A 22,830-nucleotide genomic window follows, 5' to 3' on the forward strand; every position below is an offset into this window, starting at 1 on the left:
GCCCACCCCCAAAAAAAAATAAAAAAATTTAAGTTTGTTTTTAAAAACTATTTTCAATTTCAAAAATTATTTTCTATTCTAGTAAAAATAAAAGATATTTCTCAAAAATATTTTTCATTCATAAATCAAACACTAAAAATCTTTTCCGAAAAATATTTTCTACTCACCAACCAAACATGAGAAAATAAGTCAAAAATCAACTTGTTTTCCTGGAAAACATTTTCTAGGAAAACATTTTCCTTCATACCAAACACACCCATAATGTTGTGTGCATTAATAAAACAAGACTTAATTTTTCTCTTTCTTTGTTATACGCAATTATTTTAAGATTTTTTTGTCGACTCAAACTAATGGTGGGCCCAATGCATTGTGTTTTTTTAAAAATTACTTTAAATTAAAGAGTAGTTTAGTTATTTAATATAGGAGTAGTTAAATGCTTAAATTATCTTGTACACAATATTATATTGCGTGTACAAAAATGATACTACTAGTTCTGTTGAAGTATGCAGCAAATGTAGCAAGAATGTACCTGGTTCATAAAGAAGTCTTGATTAATTGAAGAGTAAGTTACAAACTAATTGCACCACGGTTATATTGAGTATATTTCACTATGCACCAAGCCGTGCTTTCCCTAAGTTGAAGGAATATGTAGATCATTTGTATCAGATGAGATTAATTAGTTCAGTTTTTGAGTGGTTTAACTGACTCTTACATATGATCAAGCTCGTATAGAAATTCTTTTGAAAGGTGCTACTCCTTCCTTGAACCAAGTCTATGCTATGATAATTGAGGATGAAATCCAACACTTAGCTCATGTGGTCAATGATATTGACAAAACTAATCCAATTGCCATGCACATTAATAAACCTCAAGGTTATAATCATGGAAACACTAGCTACAAAGAGAGAAGCTGTGACTATTGTCATTTTACTGGAATAATATGAGGAAAATAGGCTATAACTCTAGTACTTCAAGTGGATCATCTGAACGGTACATGAATCTCCTGGTGGATTTGGAGGGTACAATCAAATATATAATAATAATAATTAACGTAAATTCTTATATAAAAATACAATAATTAATAATTTATAATTACTTTTTTTATGCTAAAAAATTCATCCATGCTATCTAAATTGGACAAAGGTTGTAAGAGTATATATTATCTGAAAATTACGTAAAAAGTATTATAAATCACTATAATTAACTTAAATATCTAAAACCTTTCACAAAATTTGATTGAATATCGAAATTTCATATATATTACATAAAATCAGAACAAAAAAATTAATATATATTATATTCAAATTACGTAAAAGATACTATAGATCACAATAATTAACAACTTAAAAATCTAAAAACCTTATAAGAAATTTGGGTAACTCTTGAAATCGGGACAAAAATGGAGTAAAACATTACGTTGAAACTACGTAAGAAATTACAATAATTAAAAACTTAAAATATCTTTAAAAAACATATAGAATATTTGCAATAACATATATATTATGTGAAAATTATATAAAACATATTATAATAATAATTAAAAACTTAAAATATATAAAAAATTTAATTGACTCAAAATTTTATCTGTTTCACATAAATTAAAACAAAAAGAGTAATCAACAAAAGTAAAAAAAAAAAAAAAAATTAGCGAAAGAAAGAAGAAAAAAAGAATAGTAGAGGAGCAAAAACGATAGGGGGCTAAGCCCATGAGTCTAGTCCATATTAATCCCTCTTTACCCATTGGTAAGAGTTGGGCCTAAGCCCAATTACAAAATCACCCAAATATCTCAAGCGCTTCTTCTTCTTCTTCTCTGCGCCTCATCTGCAGCTAACGCAGCAGAATTGAAGTTTCTCTGCGCCTCATCTAATTTTTCGACAGCAAAGTTTATAGGTAAGTCTGTTAGGTTATTTTTGAACAAATTCCAAGTAATAAACTTGTTTTACAGGTTATATAATCTTCCTCTATCTCACAAAGTTTGATTATTATGCACAAAAAAATGTAATTTATGAACGAAAAATGTCATGATTTATTTAGTAGTTTCATGTTTACTTGTATTGTAGGTTATTTTATAAGCTCGTGTCAACAAAAACTAATATTTTTAGTGTGTTAATATGCTATATTTTCGTTTGGGCATTCACCAAAAGAAAAATAATTATCCCTCTGTTTCAATATTTGTTTGTGTGTTTTTAATTTGACATGGAGTCTGAGAAATTGGAACTTTGCGGAAAGTTGGGAACTTTGAATTAAACGAACGGGTTAAAGGCAAGACAAACAAATTGAAGGAAGAGAGTATGAAAAACAACCATGGAACTGGAATTGCTTGTGGACCTGTTTTTTTTTTTCATAATTGCTAGTGGTGCTTAGTGCAATAGCATATGTATTGGTGATTTTGTATCAGATGTATAATTGACAATCTTTTTGCTTCCCTGAAGTACTGAGCTACTTCTACGTGTGACAAGAATGGTGCGTGCGTACAAAGTAAAAGGGGAGAAGAGAAAAAAGAAAGGAGAGAATTATGATAAAGAAGAAGAAATTGAGGTACCTTTGGAAGAGGAGGAATCAACAAAAAGAGTGAAGACAGAACACACTGCGGCAGACACGGAGGCAGCTGAAAGAGTTGTAGATTTACTATCTGGCATTCCTGTTGTTGCAGCTGATCAAACCAATAAAGCTGGTGTTATTTTCATCATTGAAAGAGCTTCTCTTGAAATTGCTAAAATTGGAAAGGTCTGTCTCTATCTTTGCAAGTGTCATTTTTGTTCCTCTACTTTTATTATGGTTTTATTACAAAGCTTTTGAGAATGTCTACTTTAGAAGAAGATTGTAGCTTTATCAGTATTATATGATGTTATCCAACACCCCACTAGCTCATCTTATTATTATCTTTAGCATCACATATAATGCTCATCCTTCCCTTCACCATGTATAAAAGAAGTTGAAGTTATTATGTGTAATGATCTCTTCTTCTTGTCGATGCAGACGTACCAACTTCTGAATTCTGATGAACACTCCAACTTTCTGAAGAAGAATGGTCGGAACCCTTCTGATTATCGGCCTGATATTGCGCATCAGGTTAGTTGACTTTGGAACTCCTGCCCTATCTTGTTGCCCAATATTCCTATAGTATGAACACAATGGTGTTCCTGTAGACTCCAGATTTAAGTGTTTGTCGTTTGAGACACTATCTGCATGCATGTGGGCCATAGATCAATGGTAACCAGCAAGAAGTTGATGGTTCAAACTTCTGTCAACTTTTTGTGGAGATGGGTGGTGGAATGTCCTGGTCAGGTATTGAGTCCTGCAAGTGAAAGTATGTCAAATAATGACAAGGAGAGGGATATCTGGTAGTTGGCCACGAAAACGGCAAGTAGTCATTTTAATAGCTCTTTGATAATATATTTATTAGTGATTATTCATTGATTTCTCTAGTGGAACTTGCTGTTTCTCTAAGGTACAATATGAGTTTGGTTTGGACAAGAAAGAGAAGAGAATATGAAATTAGGAATGAGCTCACCCTAGTCTGTTCAGTCCATATATTCCCTTACCCTTTCCTATATTTTGTTTCAGTTGAATACATGAATAGGATGCAAAGTAGCTTCTTCTCATAAATAATAGTAAAAACTTCTAGATACAAGATGTGTACAACAATTTTAGAGTTCTTTCAAACATGTTATTTGCGCACTCATCTATACAAGTGGGGACATCATATGTGTACTTCAAAGGTAAATGAGAAATACCAAAATCAGTTTCATTTGCACTATGGATCTCTTTGCCTTCCAAAAGTCTCTAGTTTCTCTCCTCTGGCATTTTTGTTTATAAGAATGGAATCTCAACATAGTTGTGCAAAATTTTATCCATTTATCCTCTTCTGCAAAATACCATCTTCCCAATCATCATGGTCATATGCCTTATCTAGTTTCTCTCCTCTGTCATTTTTGTTTATAAGAAAGGAATCTCAACATAGTTGTGCTAAATTTTATCCATTTATCCTCTTCTGCCAAATGCCATCTTCCCAATCATCATGGTCATATGCCTTTAGGCATAATCTTGCTTATTCACTCTAGTGTCCACGTATTCAATTCTACCATCCACTTTGCAATCAAGGCAGCATCTAATTTATGCCGTCCATCTATAATAGTTGTTTTGTCCCAAGAGATAAAACGAAAATTCTACTGAAAGTCTAGAGAACATAACAAAATTAGGACTATGGATAAGTGGGCTAAGCTTGTTTTATTGCTTAGTTACCCAACTGACACTTAAAGTTTAAGTTTCTGCCACTGTCAAAAGGAGAATAAAACAAATAGGAAATCAGATGCCTTCTCAACCCACCACCTCTGGTTCTGCGCAACTCAGGCTCACTCTCTATGCTGCATTGTTTGATTTATACATTTGACGATATCAACTGTGGCTTGTTGCCTCTATGTCAGCTTCTTTATTTCTCTCGAAAGCTTCTCAATACCTTACATGAGAAGATGCAGATATGGATTGATTAGGCTGTGGTTTCCCTTCCACATTTTTGCTCAGAGTTAATTCTGTAGAGTGAGCTCATCAACTTGATCTTGCTTCCATTATACTTCTTTCCGGTTCAGATTCTGAGTGTGTATTGGAACTGGGGAGCATAGATGGAATTGCACTGCCGAGCTGGGCTTCTTCTTTAGTATATAATTTCTTATTGAAATAGAAAGAAGAGAAAAAACTATAAGCAGCAGTTGTTAAAAGTTTAATAGATTAGGAGAACACGAGATTTTCCTTCCTTACTGTTAGATCTTCTTCTAGTGGGAGGGAGAAAGCAGGAAGATTAGATGTTACTATATTTGCTTGATTGCACCTTGGGTTTTTTTTGATAACCGAGAAATCCATCTGTGACCCGCCCTTTGGACCAATCACAGCCTTCTAAACTCGGTGGATAATGGGCCCGCCCCTCTACCCTTCTCCACTTAAATACCAGGCTTCGCTTTGCATGGTGTGGGGCTTGAACCTGCGACCTAAGCCACAAATCCTCCACCTTTTGCCACTTGAGCTAGGCCTTGGGGGCCACCTTGGGGCTTTTAGGATGTGAACAATTTAATTGATGTCCAAGGCACCCCTGTGAAAGTCCTTACTTGCCCTATTACCCTCCTTTTGGGACAATAATTACTGCTTCCATCCATTTTCAGTACAGTATGTAAGTGAAATAAGTTCTAATTCCTTGCAAAGCTAATGAGAAAAAGGAATTGGTGTTGCATGTTGACCAACTTCATTTGCATTTAATTATCGCACAAAGTTCACGATTGCTTTATGAGGTGGTGCAATTAGTTAAAAATCCTCATTTGCCTTTTTCCTAAAATGTTTATGTGAGTTCTTCTTTCCTTTCACAGGCAATGCTTTCAATTTTAGATAGCCGAGTAAATAAAGCTGGGCGACTGAAAGCTTTGTATGTGAGGACTGAGAAAGGTGTCCTTTTTGAAGTAAAACCTCATGTTCGTATCCCTAGGACATTTAAGAGATTTGCTGGCATCATGTGTAAGTTAATTTACCTTGAGCAAAATTTCTTCACTCATCCCTTTTCATGCTTTTATACCTATATGTGATCTGTGATTTGTCTAATTTTTCTGTTTTCTGATGTTGCTTCAATTTCAGTGCAGCTGCTACAAAAGCTGAGCATAACTGCTGTTGGTAAGCGAGAGAAACTGTTGCGTGTTATAAAAAACCCTGTTACACAGTACCTACCCATCGACTGTCGGAAGATAGGTGAATAGTTTTTCTGTTTTAGTCCCTTCCTTCTCTAATGGAATGTTCTTGACAATTGACTAATACCCCACTTCGCTTATGCATCAGGCTTCTCTCATAGTTCTGAGAAGCTGGTGGATATTCAGGACTATGTTAATGGCGTCAACAATGACACGAACCTTGTTTTTGTGGTATGTTCTAGTGTAATTTTCTATAGACAACTACATTTTGTGTGAAGTTATAGTTTACTTGATATTTGACATATGCAGGTTGGGGCTATGGCCCATGGGAAAATTGATAAAGATTATGTCGAAGATTATTTGTCGAGTAAGCTAATTCTTCCAATTAGAGTGCTGTCATTTGATTCTTCGACTTTTTCTTGATTTGCATGGCTAGTAATTAACGTAGGAATGCGAACATCTATTGCTTGTGCCTGTATGCTCAATTGGTAACACTAGGGTAATATTGATCTTCCTGTAGATTAAAAGGACTTCTCGAGAGCCACTTATGACTTTGGCAAATGAGAATTACAGGTTGCGGCCGCTGTAGAATGTAGATATGGTTGGAATGTTGAACATAATCTTTGATTTTTATCATGTTATTCTAGTATATGCCATACTCATACAAAACTTGTAAAGGGGGAGATTGTTCTCTCCCTGTGAGTTGTTTGGTTCAGTGTCAGCCTGTCAAACTCTGAAAGCAAATATATGCGGGATCTCAACTGCATCTTAACCTACTTGATGCTTTTAAAACATCCTCTGGAAATGAAAACTCGTCTTGGTATACTGATAAGTTTGATAGTTATTGGCGCCATGCATGTATATTCTATGTAAATGCTCAACTAGGTCCACACTGTTTTCACTACATGAAAAATCGTCTTGGCAAATTATTGCATTATTTCTGCAGCTGAACCTTGTCTAATCATCTAATGTATCTTGCAGTTTCAGATTATCCGTTGAGTGCTGCATACTGCATATCAATGATCACGAATGCCATGGAGCGCAAATGGAAGATTTTGTAGACTGACCTTACCTATATTCTCCCAAGACATACTTTCTAGAATGTTGTCCTTGCTAGTTTCCTTTCTATAGGCCTTTCTGGTTGGTTAAGTTGTGTAAAATATTTTTAAAAGGGCGAATGACCCTCTTCTACATTTTGGAGTGCCCTTTTTGCTTGTTCACAATGAATCTGAAACATTTTGTTCCTGTAACTGACTTATTCATAGAAATTTCAGTTGAAGATCAATTTGGTCCATTTTGCAGTTAGTGGAATTAGGTATGTAAGTACACTATGAGACCTTAATGCTGGTAAAACAGTGATGACATGAGATTTGATACTCAAAATGTGTATACCTAGGCACTTTTTAAAGAATAACATGGTTTTTATAGCCTTCATTACACAAGCATACATAATAGTACAAATGGAGTTTACAAAATTTAACATCAATCTGGAATTTGGAACCAAGAGCTAGTTTTTCTGCAATGGTGTGCAGAGAAACTGGATGACACAGCCAATCTTCAGCACAGGTTATAGCATTTCAACATCAATGTATGTATGTATGTACTCTTAATTTTTTCCTTTCTATGAGACATGAGTTATCTCTGCTTGTTGTTGTGTCAATCAAAGACCTGTAAGTAGGTCAGGGTTCGCGGGAGGCTTTTCCTCTGGAATGTCAACGCTAGCAACAATGTTGGCTGTCTGATTAGAGGACAACGGCTCTACTTGAGACATTTTTCTTCTTGATCCGAGACCACCTTTTGTAGTCGGGGAAGTTTCAGGTGATTCCCCTGGACTCCCTAATTTTCGTGTTTCTATTGGTCCAGGCTTTGTAGGTCTCCTCTTTTTTGCATTCTTATGCCAATTCATTAGTGCCTTGGAAGTTTGATCATCAAATATTGATCTCTTCATGGTTGATCCCATCTAGAATGTCCAAATGAATGAAAACAAATCAGTTCACCATGTTTTGTACTTCTAACATGGGATGTATCTACTCATTCAACATCCAAATGGTTAGCCTCCATGAACGTCAAATCACGAGTTAATTTCATGTATGATCACAGAGTTATCTAGTAGTAGTAACTCCATGAAACTAGTTTTGTTAGCTAATCATAATGAATCTGCAACATAAGGGAAAAAGAGTTACCTGGGTAACAAGAGCATACAGTGGAAGTGTAATGTAGCTGCACAAAATCTGAACACCTAACCTGACAAAGCATCCTTTTCATCAGATAAATTGAGAGTATTGTTATGACACTTGAAAAACTTAACACACTGAAGATAAGTATTTGTTCAATTACCCGATAGCAACTCTCAATAAGGCGAGGTAAAAATTATCGTGAAAACAGGAATGGAGCCCAAATTCATACTGCAGAACATGGTATGTCATTATGTTAAACGAAGTACTCCGTAGATATGAAGGAATTGAAAAAGTTTACTTACTGTTATCCAAAGGAAATAAGTTATCTCGAAAGCATTCTGCATCACATAAAGGAAACGATTAAGCTTAATATTTGCTTCCAAATTCAAACATTGATTGTCTCCTCTATACCTTTGTGTTTACCGGGATTATATACAACCTTAACTTATATAACTCATTATTATTTTTCTAAGATGCACATACAGGGGACGTGTGTGAGAGTCTAAGGGCGGAGAAAGCAAGAAATGAGTACCTGAAAGAGGGTGAGATGGACAAGATGAAGAATTAGAGTGGGCTTTCCAAACCAAAAATTTCTATCTGAAATTTGAACAAGAGGTATGCCTTGGACTACAGCATGTCTTTCTTGAATTTCAAGAGCCATCTGAGCTATAATTGCTTGAAGTTTTGTGCCAACTGCTAAGATTATCTTTAACCAATCCAGTGGTTAGTTCTTTCTTCAAAACTTTAACGAAATGGAAAACAAGTAAATGAAATTCTTACAACTAAAGGCAGTATGGACAGCCAAAACATAGCTTGCCATCCTGAAAGGACAGTATTTGTATTGGTAGTTAGAGCTAGTTTTTTTTACAATTAGAGATAATATGTATCAAGGTCGTTAACATTACCGTGGACATTCAACAGAAGATAAACAACTGCAGAAAACCATAGCAGTGAACTGCAAATGTATAACAACGACGATAAATAATTAGATACCTCTAGCTAGTACAATGTAGCACATGATCAAAACCTGAGAAGATTGAGTAATTTGTTTCAGTTTTAGTCGAAAAACACGTACTTGATTCCCACAATAACCTTGAAATCATCTTCCAAGGATCTTTTTATGTACTTTTGAAAATTAAACTTACTTCCAGGTGCTAAATGGACCTGCAACAAGAGGAAAACAATAAACAAAAGAACTAGATATCTTTTGCTGTCCTATAAAAGACATAATTTGATTTGAAACCTTCAATTTGTGAACCTCACCGTGATGAAACCGTGGCGCATGGTCAAGTAGTCAGCTTTCCTAACTGACCTGAAAAATTGCCTAAAAAAGCACACCTGGAAATTTTGGGGAACTAGTTAGAAAAGAAGAAACAACAATGGTTGTAATACAACATTTCACTTGTTACATTCCATGTTATATTACTATATCACCAACTAATTCCCCCCTAATTTCTGGGGTCTATCGGAAACAACCTCTCTAGTCTCTAACTCACAAAAGTTAAGGTCAAATTTTCCTTAGGAGATGGTATTCTTTTAACTAGAACACACAAATGTGATTTCCATGCTTATGGCGAGGATGCCTAGAAGAATGTGAAAATCATATCAAATTCGTTATAGAACGAAACTCATTGAAGCTTTAAATTGAAAAACAACAGGCTCTTAATATCACAGGCAAACCTATCAAAGACCCCATTCATCCCAAAATATTGAAAAATATGCAAATAAAAGCAGAAGGCAGATGCTTTAATTTTTTCTTACACTGTAGAAAATGATTGGGGTGGTTCCAAAACTCGTATTATCCCTAACAAAAGATGTCTCTTTGGTAAGCCTGAATCTTGAGGCATCTGCATAGAAATGTCATATAAGAAATATAGATTAAATCCCTCTTGGTTAAATGTGAAACGTGAAAGATATTGTATAAACATGAAAACTAATTCTTAGATCACTTTTGCCTGATCGTTGTTTCTTTTTCCTTTTCTTTGCCAAAATATCCTTCTCATATCGGGTTTCTCTAATCCCTGTTCCACTATTGCCCACACAGCCAAGTATTACTTTCATGCAAAGACACTAATGTTCTTTTGACACCACGAAATTAGAAACCAAGTGGGTCCATCTCTCTATATTTTCAGCACTCTTTGCAACCCACTTGATTGCCAAATGACAAGTTCAAAGGAGTATTTATAGGTTCATAGGTGCCAACAGATTCTTCTCAAACTCACTGATCGCATTTAAAACACGAAACTCACACACTTAAATCACATAAATATCCTAAAAGTCACACCAAAGTCCAAACATGCTCCTATAGTATTTCAAGATTAGGCTTTCCTGACAATAAATTACCTCATTAACTATCTCGTGCCTGCGTAAAATTAGGCCAAAGACAAAACAAAATGAATTAAATCATGAAGATTTCACACCATACCATTGGATGCTTCATACTCATGCTCAACTTGCCTTTCCCATTCCTTCCACTCACGAATCTGCATAATTGAAATAGAATGATCATTTCTTGCCTCTAAAGTAATGCTCAAGTATTTAGTACAAGCGCAGAAGTACTGGAATTAATATTTCAAGGGTGTCCACGGTTAGGAGATCAATCTTGATCTAAAATTGGTTAAACTTTTGTGCTTGTCACACTGAAAATGCCGAAAAAATCTCACCTTTAATCTTCCGAGCAGCATTGTTATGGCACTGTAAATAACGTGGAAGACGGCTAAAAAGAATATGAAAATGTGCAGCTGATGCAAACCATGGGTGGATATAAGTGGAACTTGTCCCTGTCAATGTGGTTACTGTTAGCCTGTAAATTTTCGAGTAACATTTATTCAAGAAATCTAAACAAAACGAATAACGAGTTCAAAATATAAGTCTAGAACCTTCTTGAACTAAATCAAAATAAATATTGTGACCAGTAACTCAAGCTTTATAAAAGTAGAAAACGGGGTTCAAACGCCAACTAAGTAAGTCTTGTCATACATAATACACAATCAGGTCACCTGAAAGATAGGCGATAGCTATAGGTAACAAACTTTTTTTTTTTGATGATTGTGGTATCGGGGCCAGCTTGTGCTCACCTCGACTAATTCCACGGTATACCTGCCACTTCCTACTAACAACATGTACCAAGTAATTTTGTCCACCAAGGCTAAGACAAATAGGAAGAATCACCTAGTGTTTTACAACATGTTAAAGTAAATACTAATGTATATAAACTACAGCTAAGCTTCAATCCCAAGTCAAGCTGGGGTCGGTTATATGAATCCTCAAAAAGGTACTCACCGGCCTGCAGGTTTCTGCAGGACTATCAGCTGCTAATATCCTATGGTCTGATAGAAGCCTTCGATGAGCTTCTCCGGTACCAGGTGGTTGATGATGACCTTGTCCAGGTGCATGATGTCCTCCTCCATATCCCAAACGTGCGTGTTGTTGGGCAGGGCATGGCAACATTGTGTCTGCAACCCTTTCAGGTATGCATATTCGCGATATGTAATTTTGTCCGAACGTCAGAAGCAACGATATAAAACCAAGAACCATAAGCTCTACAAACAAAAAATAATCCATTGTCAAGGAAGGAAATCACTAATTAACTAAACCCCCAAATTCAATAATTATTACAAAATCCCTTAATTTACCAGCCTTAATCTTCTCCAATGCTTCCACCAATGCACTTTTTCGTCTCCTCTCAAATGTCTGTATCCACAAGAACGTAACCAATTAATTTTCACCAAGACATTCATCATCTATCTCCTGTATATACATAATTATTTTATTTTTCTAGTTATCATTTTCCCATGAAACGAATTCAAATGAACCCCTTCCACCCTTCTAGCTCGCTGCCCCTGGCTAGAGGTCATGGTGCAATTTGAACACGTCGTTTTACGTGTCCAAATCTTCAATAATCCAATTCAAAATTATTGGCTTGATTAATTCAAATTCGCGCCCTCCTTGCAACAACATCTCCTAGGACCACAACATTTAAAAAAAAAAAAACTTGTTACCTAAATAAAAATTACCTGTCCAACTTTATGAAGAACCTTTTCCAATAAAATGGAAATAAGAACAATAACAGCACAAACCAAAGCCACAGCCCATGTAGGTGTTTGATCTAATTCCCTTGAACTTGCATCTCCTCCAGCCATTTTTTCTTTGTATTATTATTACAATTTATTTTATAAAAAATTCCGCTATTTACACAACTTTATGAATAGATCTCATGGGAAAAAGCTCTAAAAAGTTTGTTAATGGAAGCCAAAAAAATCCAGTTACATTTGTTGAGCCTAGTAACATGGACCGGTTCAGTGAGGAAAAGGGGAAAAAAAAAAAGAAATAACAGAACTGAACCGGGTGAATTTGGGAAATAGACAAATGTGGGGAATATTGTATTGGTAGTTGGAATTGGGAGGATGGTTTAATTGTACATGTTAACCAGAGTATTAATAGGGATTTTGTTAGATTATGAAGCCATAATAATACCAAGTGTCTTAGAAAATTGAAGTCATTTATCGAGGACGATTATTTTTAAAAAATTGTATCATATCAAGTTTCTGATTACTCTATGATGTATAATTAAAATTAATTAGACTTTTCAATATCATTTTGATTGTCTCAGTTTCTTTTCGGTTTTACTGATGTGAGACATTCCATTTATCAGGAATAATGTGCTTGTAAGGAAAAAATCGTGTACAATATTGATACTATAAAATTGGATTTAAAATACTTAGTGAATCATCACAAATATCGTGTTATTGACAAGTTACTGTCTTGAAAGTGATTTCAACCTTATTTCGATGCAAATCATTAAGGCTAATCACTCATCACGATCAGTCAATCTCCTGCCATTGCAATCTCGTGCGTGAAGGGTTGCTCATGCTTCCCAAACGTCACACATTTTTTAGGTCATTAGTCAACATCTCCCTAGACAACAACTCTTCCATACATGTGCACTCGTAACTGAAAGTTTAGAATTGCACAAATATAATTGTTCAGAAATTCACATAGAAAGAAATCCAAGAAATGAGAGGGTGTTTTTTAAACAATCCAAACTAAAATCTAAAAGAAGAATAAAACCTTTTATTTATAATATTTTAAAAACTCTATATTCTTTTGCAGTGACTTAGGAACGCATTAATGCATTGAATCTCTTTTCCGCAATATCAAGTTTTTATTTTAATATCTCAAATTTTAATTAATTTGATTTTTCACAAAAATCTTTTTATAACCACTTAAAAATTACAACTATATGCATGTATTACAAAGTTATAATTAAGATTTCAACTAATTAATTATTTCCTTATATAGTCATGACATTAGGAATAAAGTAAATTTTATTTTCAAATTTATAAGTTTTTAGTCAAATGAAAGTGAACTTTGTGTCATATTCTAAAATTTTGAATTAACATACTTAAAACTTATTATATAATAATAAGCTTTTATAGAAAAAGAACAAATGTATTATATCACATCAAATGGTTAACATTATATTAACTTATAACAACTTTTCCCAAGTTCTATAATAAAATATTGGCCAATAACTAACTATAAATCATACACGTATTTTAATCTTGGAGACACATACCAATAACTAGTTATGAAAGTAGTATTTTTGAATGTCTTTTAGTCTTGGAGACACATACCAATAACTAGTTATACATTAAAAGTAGTAATTTTGAATGTCTTTTAGTCTTGGAGACATAAAGAAGATGCTTAAATAATTGAATGATCAACACCTAAATGAGTTTTGTGATACGTATTATATATTACACCCATTCGAAATAAATGTTTAAAGAAAAATAAAAATTTTCCTACACAAGATGTTTGATGAGCATTTAAATTAAAAAAAATCATTTAGGTATTGATTTAATTGGAATGTTCGTCAAACATCTTATGTAGGAATTTATGAGAGATTCAAATTAAAATACTCATTCATTACACCTAAAATCTCTCAACTTAACTACTATTTTCGTTTATGTGACTGAGTTCGAACTATAACATGTAATTTTCCTTTGGTCTTTTGCCATAATATAATTAATGAAAAAATTACTGAATGTTCAATTTAAGACTTTAATTTACATAATATTAATTTACTCTTTTTATTTATAACATTATCATTTTAATTACAAATATTATACTACGTTTTTACCTATTTTTTTTTTTTTATCTTAGTGGCTGATTTTATGTGATTCATAATTTGTTGTTTTTACTTTTTTGATTTTCAATAACAACTATAATTGGTAACATTATTTTTGCCTTTTTTTTTTCTTCTCTTCCTTCCTTAATACAATTACACTTCTAAAAATATTCTTTCTCTCTCTTTAATTACGTTTTTTTTTTTTACTTTTAGAATTATATTATGATAAAAAAATATATGATATAGAATGGTATAAACCTCTTGTTTTTCTTGATATTATTTAAGTGCAAAGTTGGTCTATATAGTGGCAAAGTTCTGTTAGGGGTTCAGCCGAATCCCCTTCGACAGAGGTTAAAATTAGTTTTTATGTATATATATAGTAGATGTCGAACCCCCATTGATTAGTTCATGTGTTTAGTTTTTCATATTTTGAACCCCTTATTAAAAATTCTACCTCCGTCACTATATATATAGATTTAGAACCTCGTAGACATAAGGTAAGAGTTTGCCTTAGAGCTCGTTTGGATTGACTTTAACTTTTAATTTATAAGCCAGAAATCGTAAGTTAAAATTTTTACTTATGTCTTTTGACTTATTTTATCATTTAGCTTAAAATTAAGTGCTTAAAAGTATTTTTAAAATTTATCTAAACACTTCAAAAGTGCTTAAAAAACTATTTTGACTTGAAAACACTTAAATCAGCCAAAACTAATACTCATGAATTATCACTTTATGCACCACAAGAATCAGGCAGGACACAATCAGCATCTTCATCAACCACACATGAACTGTTAAATTAAGGGTGTGTTTGGTATGAAGGAAAATGTTTTCCTAGAAAATGTTTTCCCGGAAAACAAGTTGATTTTTGATTTATTTTCTCATGTTTGGTTGGTGAGTAGAAAATAATTTTCGGAAAAGATTTTTAGTGTTTGATTTATGAATGAAAAATATTTTTGAGAAATATCTTTTATTTTTACTAGAGTACAAAATAATTTTTGAAATTGAAAATATTTTTTAAAAACAAACTTAAATTTTTTTTGGGGATGAGGGGGTTGGTAGGGGATGGGTGAGGGGGGGTGGTCGAGGGTAGGGGTAAAAAATTGAAATTTTGAAGTTGAAAATATTTTTTAAAAACAAACTTAAATTTTTTTTGGGGATGAGGGGGTTGGTAGGGGATGGGTGAGGGGGGGTGGTCGAGGGTAGGGGTAAAAAATTGAAATTTTGAAGTTGAAAATATTTTTTAAAAACAAACTTAAATTTTTTTTGGGGATGAGGGGGTTGGTAGGGGATGGGTGAGGGGGGGTGGTCGAGGGTAGGGGTAAAAAATTGAAATTTTGAAGTTGAAAATATTTTTTAAAAACAAACTTAAATTTTTTTTGGGGATGAGGGGGTTGGTAGGGGATGGGTGAGGGGGGGTGGTCGAGGGTAGGGGTAAAAAATTGAAATTTTGAAGTTGAAAATATTTTTTAAAAACAAACTTAAATTTTTTTTGGGGATGAGGGGGTTGGTAGGGGATGGGTGAGGGGGGGTGGTCGAGGGTAGGGGTAAAAAATTGAAATTTTGAAGTTGAAAATATTTTTTAAAAACAAACTTAAATTTTTTTTGGGGATGAGGGGGTTGGTAGGGGATGGGTGAGGGGGGGTGGTCGAGGGTAGGGGTAAAAAATTGAAATTTTGAAGTTGAAAATATTTTTTAAAAACAAACTTAAATTTTTTTTGGGGATGAGGGGGTTGGTAGGGGATGGGTGAGGGGGGGTGGTCGAGGGTAGGGGTAAAAAATTGAAATTTTGAAGTTGAAAATATTTTTTAAAAACAAACTTAAATTTTTTTTGGGGATGAGGGGGTTGGTAGGGGATGGGTGAGGGGGGGTGGTCGAGGGTAGGGGTAAAAAATTGAAATTAGAAATATCTTGTAAAAATAATTTTAATATTTTTTGGGAGGGGTGGGGTAGGGGTGAGGGTGGGGTAAAAAAATTGAATTTAAAAACAAGCTTTAAATTTTTTGGTTTTTTGGGGGGAGGGGGGTGGTTGGGGGGCTGGTTTAAGGGTAGGGACAAAATAAATTGATTTTCAACAAAAGGTAATTGTAATTTGAAGTTGGAAGAGAGTTTTGGAAAATGTTTTCCTTAAGTTTTGAAGGGAAGTCATTTTCCTTAAATTTGAGGAAAATGAATTGATTTGGAAACCATTTTCCAACATTTAACCCTACCAAACATGAGAAAATTGGAAAACATTTTCTGGAAAATTAATTCATACCAAACACACCCTAAATTTCTTCCTAATTCATCGTCAAAAATTAATTCAAAGAAAGGAGGATTGTCAAAATCTTATAAAGAACTCAATAATACATTCACAGATGTAGAACATTCCATTCATGTGGAATAATATGCAACTATTATGAAAAATACCATAATATTGCTACTGAATTTGAATTAAAATTAGATAGTGAATCGTCATAAACACTCTGTTATAAAAAGTCATTGTATTAAAAGCGATTTCGACCCCATTATAATGCAAATCACTGAGGTTGGTCACTTTCGTATCACAACATTTTTAAACACATGCATTTGTGACTGAAAGTACTTGGCAATAATGCCCCACAAATCCAAATCCAAATTAATAGGAAATAGTTTCTTGGCAAAAAAAGAGAGGAGGAAAAACATGTACTTAAATATTTCGATTTAAATAAACATGTAGTGAAATGAGACAATAACGAATATCCCTAAAGTGAAAAGCTCTTAAACTATAAGATAACAACAAATAAAATTCATGTATTTTTTTCTTCAAAATTCACTCCTTTATCCCCTTTATAGATGCAAAGCTATAAAGTTATTCTTCTAAAGATTACTTCATTCAATATTTATTTTCATAGACAAGAAAATTAAATGATTTAGAACAATTGAGTTTAAAATAATAAATAAAACCGTGATAAAAAGAAAAAAAGAACAAACAAATGATATTTAATATATAGCCTATGGGGTAGGTATATGTACTAATTAACTAGAGATAAAAACTTGACCTATTTTTTTCACTCATTTGAATAATTCAAACTAAAATCTAAAAAAAAGAAGAATAAAACCTTATAATTATGATAATTTGTAGACTCTATATTATATACAATAATATATCATTTTGAAGTTTTTTTAATACAAAAAAATATAATTTTCTTTTCCTTTATAGTGACTTAAGAATGCATTAAATCTCTTTTCTATAATATCAAATTTTTATTTCACCATCTCAAGTTCTAATTAATTTTAATTCTTCACAAAAATCTTCTTATATCCACTAAAAAAATATTACTATGTGTATTACAAAGTTACAATTAAAATTTAAAAATTAATTAATTCCTTACACAATGACATTAGGAAATAATAAATTTTATTTTCAAATTTATAAGCTTTTGATTAAATGAAAATAGAACTTTGTCTTATATTTTAAAACTTTGAAGTAAATTATTTGAAACTTATTATATAGTAATGAGATTTTTGAGAACAAGGACAAATGTATTGTATTGCATCAAATGGTTAACCTTATATTAACTTATAACAATAATTGCCAAGCTATATAATAAATACTCACTTTCCATACAAAGATATAAACCGTATACATACTAATAACTAGTTATATAATAAAAAAAATATTTTTTTGGATGCTTTCTACTAGAGAAGATGTTTAGTAGTTGAATCAACATGTAAATGAGATAAGTTATATGGGGAGCAATGGCGGGCTCAGGATTTTCATTCAGGGGATTCGAAAAATAAAAGTATAAATGTGTAAATAAGACAACAATTTTTTTTTTCAAGGAATGGGACCCTTGAATTCTTTTGGATTTAAAACCACACTTTTAGCATGTTTTATAAAAAAAAAAAAAAAACAAAAAAAAAAAGTAAAAAACAGAACTGGAACTAAAAAAAAAAAACTGAAACTAAAAAAGTAAAACGCTAGCCAAGGGATTCAAACCCTCGACATCACGCTTAGTTTTGGATGAACTTGCTGCTAGGCTATCTCATTTTCTTTGTCATTGAGAGAGTTCAAAATATATATATTCACATAAATACAGAAATATTATCTTATATATACAGTGTAATTTTTTACCGACTCGAACCCCTTGGAACACATGTGGGTCCGCCCCTGATGGGGAGGGTTGAAGTTTATCACCCTCCCATGTTGATTCAATTACTAAAGCATCTTCTGTAGTTGAACTTCCTGGTTGATTCAATTACTAAAGCATCTTTTGGATGCCTTAGTCATAAAAACTTTTATTTGTTTAATATAGATTTTTAGATTTAGATGATTATTTTTCATTTTTAAAATTTAATATAATTTTATGATTGCACTTGTGCAACTAAATAATACATTTGTAATTACACTATAACAAATAAACTAGGTTGTATAATTACTAGACTGATAATTACTACCTAGTAATAATTCTATTTTGATTTCGTTAGGGTTGATACTACGCCAATTATTTTTATAAAATTTTAGTGCTTCATTTTAGTATTCGATTTTGGTAGAGGTTGTAGTTTATATAATTAAGCTACAACTAATCTTCAATTTAATCAAGTAATTAAACCAATACATTTATAATCATAATTAAATCAATAAAATATTTCATAATTAAAAAATACAAAGATTTAATTAAATCATGAAGTATCATCAAATTTACCATAGACTTTCTTTAAACCAAAAGAACATAATAACAGCCTTGCTTGTTAGTCTGGCTTTAGGAGCAACACTTCAGCTCCTTCCCAAGCATCTATTAATCTGTTGGGAATACTTCAGAGTTTAATGTGCTTGTGAAATGAAGACTCCACCGCTGCTAACTGCCCGTTGGTCATTGGGGCTCGTGTAGAATGAGGTTGCACTCGAGTCTCTGAGTCGTAATCATATTCAGTGACATTTTCCGATTCTGTTTCAATTCCTACTGAATTCAGTGAAAAGGAAACTAACACAAAATTTACGTTTCAGTTTCTGCATATTGCAGTTCAAGGAGTATTCTGGTCTTCAACGTCAATTTGTAGTAAGAAGGTACTTTAGACACATTGCTTAACAACTTCAAATTAGGTCTGAGCTTTTGCATTACGTAATTTGCTAGAGAAGTTTGCAGTCAACTGTACTAAAGATGCTTTGCAATAGCACACACTTCACTGAAGCTAACCGAATATACTCGTGCATGTAGCCACCTAGTTGAAAAACTGTAATGTACTACAGTACTGTTATAAACTCTGTTTTGTTTAGTTGGTTTCCAAGATACTATATTAGAAGTACTCAAATATCTAGGGTTTTGACAAAAGGAATAGTTTCTATAAAAGATCAGAAACACAACACATTCTACAAGGCTTGTAGATTCACTCCATTCTTGTTAATCTTCTGTTAAAGTTGTCACTTCAATGGTTGAGTACTTAAACAAGAATTTTCAATTTGTACTCATTTTTCGTTTGTCTGCACTTACAAGAAAAAATAACTGCACAGAAACTAGGCTACCCTTCTCCAAGTGAACTTTCTATAAGAAAATCAGACTGGATGAGTATATGCAACACCCCAACTTGGAGATTGGGAAATGCCCATCCCTATTTTGTCTATGAGGGAAGATTAACAGCACATAGAAACATCTGAGTTACTAGCTTTCAGACAAAATGACTTCAATAGCATGGCATACACACTATTTTCTTCTGGAAAGACATGCATCAAAAAATACAAGGACAAAAAATATGAGGCATGTTAACCAACTTAAGTTCCTGGTGCAAGCCTAAAGAAAATGTTATGTTACCCTTAAATAAACAAACAAGAATAGGATAACATGGTATAAAACAAAAATACTAAGAAGTTAAGACTTACCCTATGGCCTTCTTCAATATAAGACTCGTCATCATCAAGTATGAGACAAGATTCCTATTACCTTCTGCAGGACATGTAATACTCGTATTAGAGATCATGTCCTATAAAATAGATCAGAGATCATGTCATAGTGTTTTCTCTCCACACACCTCAAAAACTCCACTTGAACCTCAACTTAACATCAAATTTTAAAATTCAAGGTTCTATATAGTAATTCCAGGACAACAAAGTTCTATCTAGCAATTCCAGAACAACATCAGTTTCTAAAGCAAACAACAAATATAGAGAAATATGTTAATTTGTCCACTCCTAGTAAATTCAACATTTATTAGAAAAGATCATTGAAATTGAATAGAACTATACGTGAAACAAAGTGCATGTGAGCACTGAAGAGTCAAATATTTAAAGTCACACCCGTACTAGTTAAATACTCTTCTAGCAGGAAAGACTTGGAAATTCCAAAGAGATGCACCAAATTAAGCACCACCATTTTAAGGCTCTTCCTCTCAATGTATTTGAGGCTACTTTGCTTATAAATATCGATCAACTCAAAGGCAGACAATTAATTTTACTTCACTTTGCTTCTTTAATTTACGTGCATTAAATTTTTGAACTTCGAGAAACACAGCATTTTAAAACAGAAATAATCCAAAGGATGAAACATGACAACTTAGCTACAAAAAATTGTATGTTGCTTAAAGGCAAAATCCCTTACCTCAAAAAACAATGCATTGCATATCTTTTTCTGAATTGCTTCGCAATTCTCTTTGGATTAGTCACCAACATGTTAAATATCAACTGAAGATCGTAGTGCTGCCCATGAACTCCTATCATCTTGGTCTAATGGATCTTCACTAGATACAGTAGCAAAATCATTGAACTCCTTATAAAATTCACAGAGGCTCTGAGTATCAAATACATGTGTTCCATCATTTGGTTGTTTCTTAAAATTGAGATCATATTGGCTTTCTTAGTCAAGAACTCAGATGCTGCTACATCCATGTCAATTTTAATCTACATCAATTTTTCAATGAGAAAGCCATATCTTTCGAAAATAAAATAGTGTAATAAACTGCAAGGCCAAAATGAAAGTGACCTTGCCAGTGTAACTAAATCTTCCATGTTATCCTGGACATTTGGAGTGAATCCACCTTCATCACCAACCTTGCATGCATCTTGCCCATACTTCACTTTGATAATTCCGTAAGTGTAGACTGTTAAACTATAAAGGGTGGGCAGTCAGAAGAATAGCTGATTTGAGATAGTGAAAAAATTGAAAAATTAACACTTTTTTTTGTAGTGAAAGTGAAAAAATTAATACACTAACCTGGAGCAGCGTAACTACAAGACCCTGCATTAATGACAGACATGGACTTGTTTCCTCGGCATTGACATCAACCGCCTTTGCAGCAACAAAATCAGTAACTCGAGCTCCAAAATCACCCCTCTCTGAACAAAACTTCTATTTCGTGTGTCATAAACCTTTCAATGAGAATCAAAAACTCAACCTACCAAAACAGTTAAGACATAACATTAACTATATAAACCGTTGGGAAAAAATTGAAACAAATTTTAAAGATGCTGAAATTTATTTTAACAACTATTGTTAGATGTTACCTCTCGTTGAAAATGAATACTTGGTAGTGGAATCTGTGCTTGTTCACTTTTCATGCGGAAAGACACGAATACCTTGTTTTGATACTAAAACCAAGCCACATGGTAAAAAAATCCCAAATGAAAGCACAAGTACTCTTCTGTTTTTCACAATTAACCAAGAATTTAACAATAATATCCATATGTCCATGACTTCTACTTAACAATAGATAACCGATATTCAAGGTGAATATTAAGGAAATGTAGTTTCTAATGTTACCCATCCTCTCTACCTAGACAAAAAACAGAACCACACACATCAAGTGCTTCTCCTACCTGCTCTATGAATTCAATTTTTCTTTCTTCTTGAACTTCCATTGCAATTCTTCTTTATACACCCCATGTGAGTATAAATTTTGTGAAGCATATATGATCAAATACCCCCAACTTCTAAATTAAATACTACTAATAGTTTCCTCATTGGTTTGAACCTGATTTTATACAATCACAAACCTAAATAGCTTCAGAATAACTTTTATCAGCAAGAAAAATTTGGTTCATCAAATGAGAATCTCAGTAACGGGAGGTGTGAAAACATTCATGTGGTTTCAAATCAAATCCAAACCAAGCTTAATTGTCATCATCACAATAATGGTACAAATTATTCTATCATCTCCAAAAGCTCTAAAATTGCGATGAAAGAGAAAGTCAAACCCCTCATTTCATAAGATCAGAGGTTCTGCAGTAAAGCACATAGTCCTTAAAGAAGTAAAGCGCAGATCAATGTTACTAGCATCTCTAAAAATATCACTTATCATTGCTGAACTATAAATACAGCCTCACTGCTCTTGTGTTGTTCTTTGTTTAAACAAATAAAATAAAATAGTTTACATCTTACAATTATAAGTATATCAATGATCTAAATCCACTGATTTAGTAGGCGTTTGGCCATGCGATACCATATCACGATATGGTATCGTGAGATGGAATCAGTGTTTGGACATGCAATTTTACGTTGATTCCATCTCATGATTCCATATCATGATATGTGATTCCATATTCTCCAAAAACCATGATATGGAATTATATGGTAATTCCATATCATGATTTGAGATATTTTTAATACAAAAATTGATCCACAAGTTTATATTTTGTTAAAACAACCCCACATTTATATCTACTAACCATTTATTTCATATGTAAATAAAATTTATAATCACATCATTACTTTTTAAAATTTATTATTCTCACTGACATAAAATTTATTATTCTCACCAACATATAGTCACTTTAACTCACACCAACCAATTGTTAAAGTGATTAAATATTTATGGTCTATGAGCATGAAAATATAGTTGCGGATGGTATTGACCAACAAATGGCTCAAAGTAACAATGTTGGTTCGTCTTCTCGGTCACATGATC

At 33.0% G+C, this 22,830-nt stretch overlaps 2 protein-coding genes and 1 long non-coding RNA gene across 4 annotated transcripts; 1 reads left to right on the top strand and 2 right to left on the bottom strand.

The window, feature by feature from the left end:
- Window positions 1-1,784: 1,784 nt before the first annotated feature.
- LOC102578568 (ribosomal RNA small subunit methyltransferase NEP1) lies at window positions 1,785-6,964 on the top strand. The gene is made up of 8 exons (XM_006356547.2): window positions 1,785-1,891; window positions 2,434-2,728; window positions 2,981-3,073; window positions 5,359-5,503; window positions 5,621-5,731; window positions 5,819-5,901; window positions 5,980-6,037; window positions 6,652-6,964. The coding sequence occupies exons 2-8, from the start codon at window positions 2,462-2,464 to the stop codon at window positions 6,729-6,731; spliced, it is 837 nt and encodes a 278-aa protein (XP_006356609.1). The 5' UTR covers window positions 1,785-1,891; window positions 2,434-2,461; the 3' UTR covers window positions 6,732-6,964.
- A 139-nt stretch (window positions 6,965-7,103) lies between these two features.
- LOC102578910 (MLO-like protein 9) lies at window positions 7,104-12,164 on the bottom strand. The gene is made up of 15 exons (XM_006356548.2): window positions 11,864-12,164; window positions 11,483-11,540; window positions 11,130-11,389; window positions 10,511-10,627; window positions 10,273-10,330; window positions 9,609-9,694; window positions 9,111-9,185; window positions 8,923-9,011; window positions 8,753-8,802; window positions 8,628-8,668; window positions 8,380-8,553; window positions 8,150-8,185; window positions 8,008-8,075; window positions 7,854-7,914; window positions 7,104-7,630 (listed from the first exon to the last, which is right to left on the bottom strand). Exons 1-15 carry the CDS (start codon window positions 11,987-11,989, stop codon window positions 7,331-7,333), a joined length of 1,599 nt encoding a protein of 532 aa, XP_006356610.1. The 5' UTR covers window positions 11,990-12,164; the 3' UTR covers window positions 7,104-7,330.
- Window positions 12,165-18,636: 6,472 nt separating this feature from the next.
- LOC102579238 (uncharacterized) lies at window positions 18,637-22,338 on the bottom strand. 2 transcript variants are annotated; one of them, XR_001474594.1, is made up of 6 exons: window positions 21,431-22,338; window positions 21,141-21,321; window positions 20,910-21,035; window positions 20,529-20,827; window positions 19,814-19,877; window positions 18,637-18,884 (listed from the first exon to the last, which is right to left on the bottom strand). It is a non-coding gene; the product is annotated as an uncharacterized lncRNA (long non-coding RNA). The 2 variants fall into 2 exon arrangements; XR_368042.2 differs by having other exon boundaries at window positions 18,637-19,877.
- Window positions 22,339-22,830: the final 492 nt, after the last annotated feature.

This window comes from Solanum tuberosum, unplaced genomic scaffold (genome assembly GCF_000226075.1).
Source record: "Solanum tuberosum cultivar DM 1-3 516 R44 unplaced genomic scaffold, SolTub_3.0 scf00225, whole genome shotgun sequence".
NCBI classification, from domain to species: Eukaryota; Viridiplantae; Streptophyta; class Magnoliopsida; order Solanales; family Solanaceae; genus Solanum; species Solanum tuberosum.

Coding starts and splice junctions, on each gene's coding strand:
- LOC102578910 (XM_006356548.2), bottom strand. CDS start 11,989: ATGGCTGGAGGAGATGCAAGTTCAAGGGAATTAGATCAAACACCTACA. Junction 8,076..8,149: donor CTTATTTCCTTTGGATAACA/GTAAGTAAACTT, acceptor CATGTTCTGCAG/TATGAATTTGGGCTCCATTC. Junction 7,631..7,853: donor TGTATGCTCTTGTTACCCAG/GTAACTCTTTTT, acceptor TGGACATTCTAG/ATGGGATCAACCATGAAGAG.
- LOC102578568 (XM_006356547.2), top strand. CDS start 2,462: ATGGTGCGTGCGTACAAAGTAAAAGGGGAGAAGAGAAAAAAGAAAGGA. Junction 2,729..2,980: donor AAATTGCTAAAATTGGAAAG/GTCTGTCTCTAT, acceptor TTGTCGATGCAG/ACGTACCAACTTCTGAATTC. Junction 3,074..5,358: donor GGCCTGATATTGCGCATCAG/GTTAGTTGACTT, acceptor TTCCTTTCACAG/GCAATGCTTTCAATTTTAGA.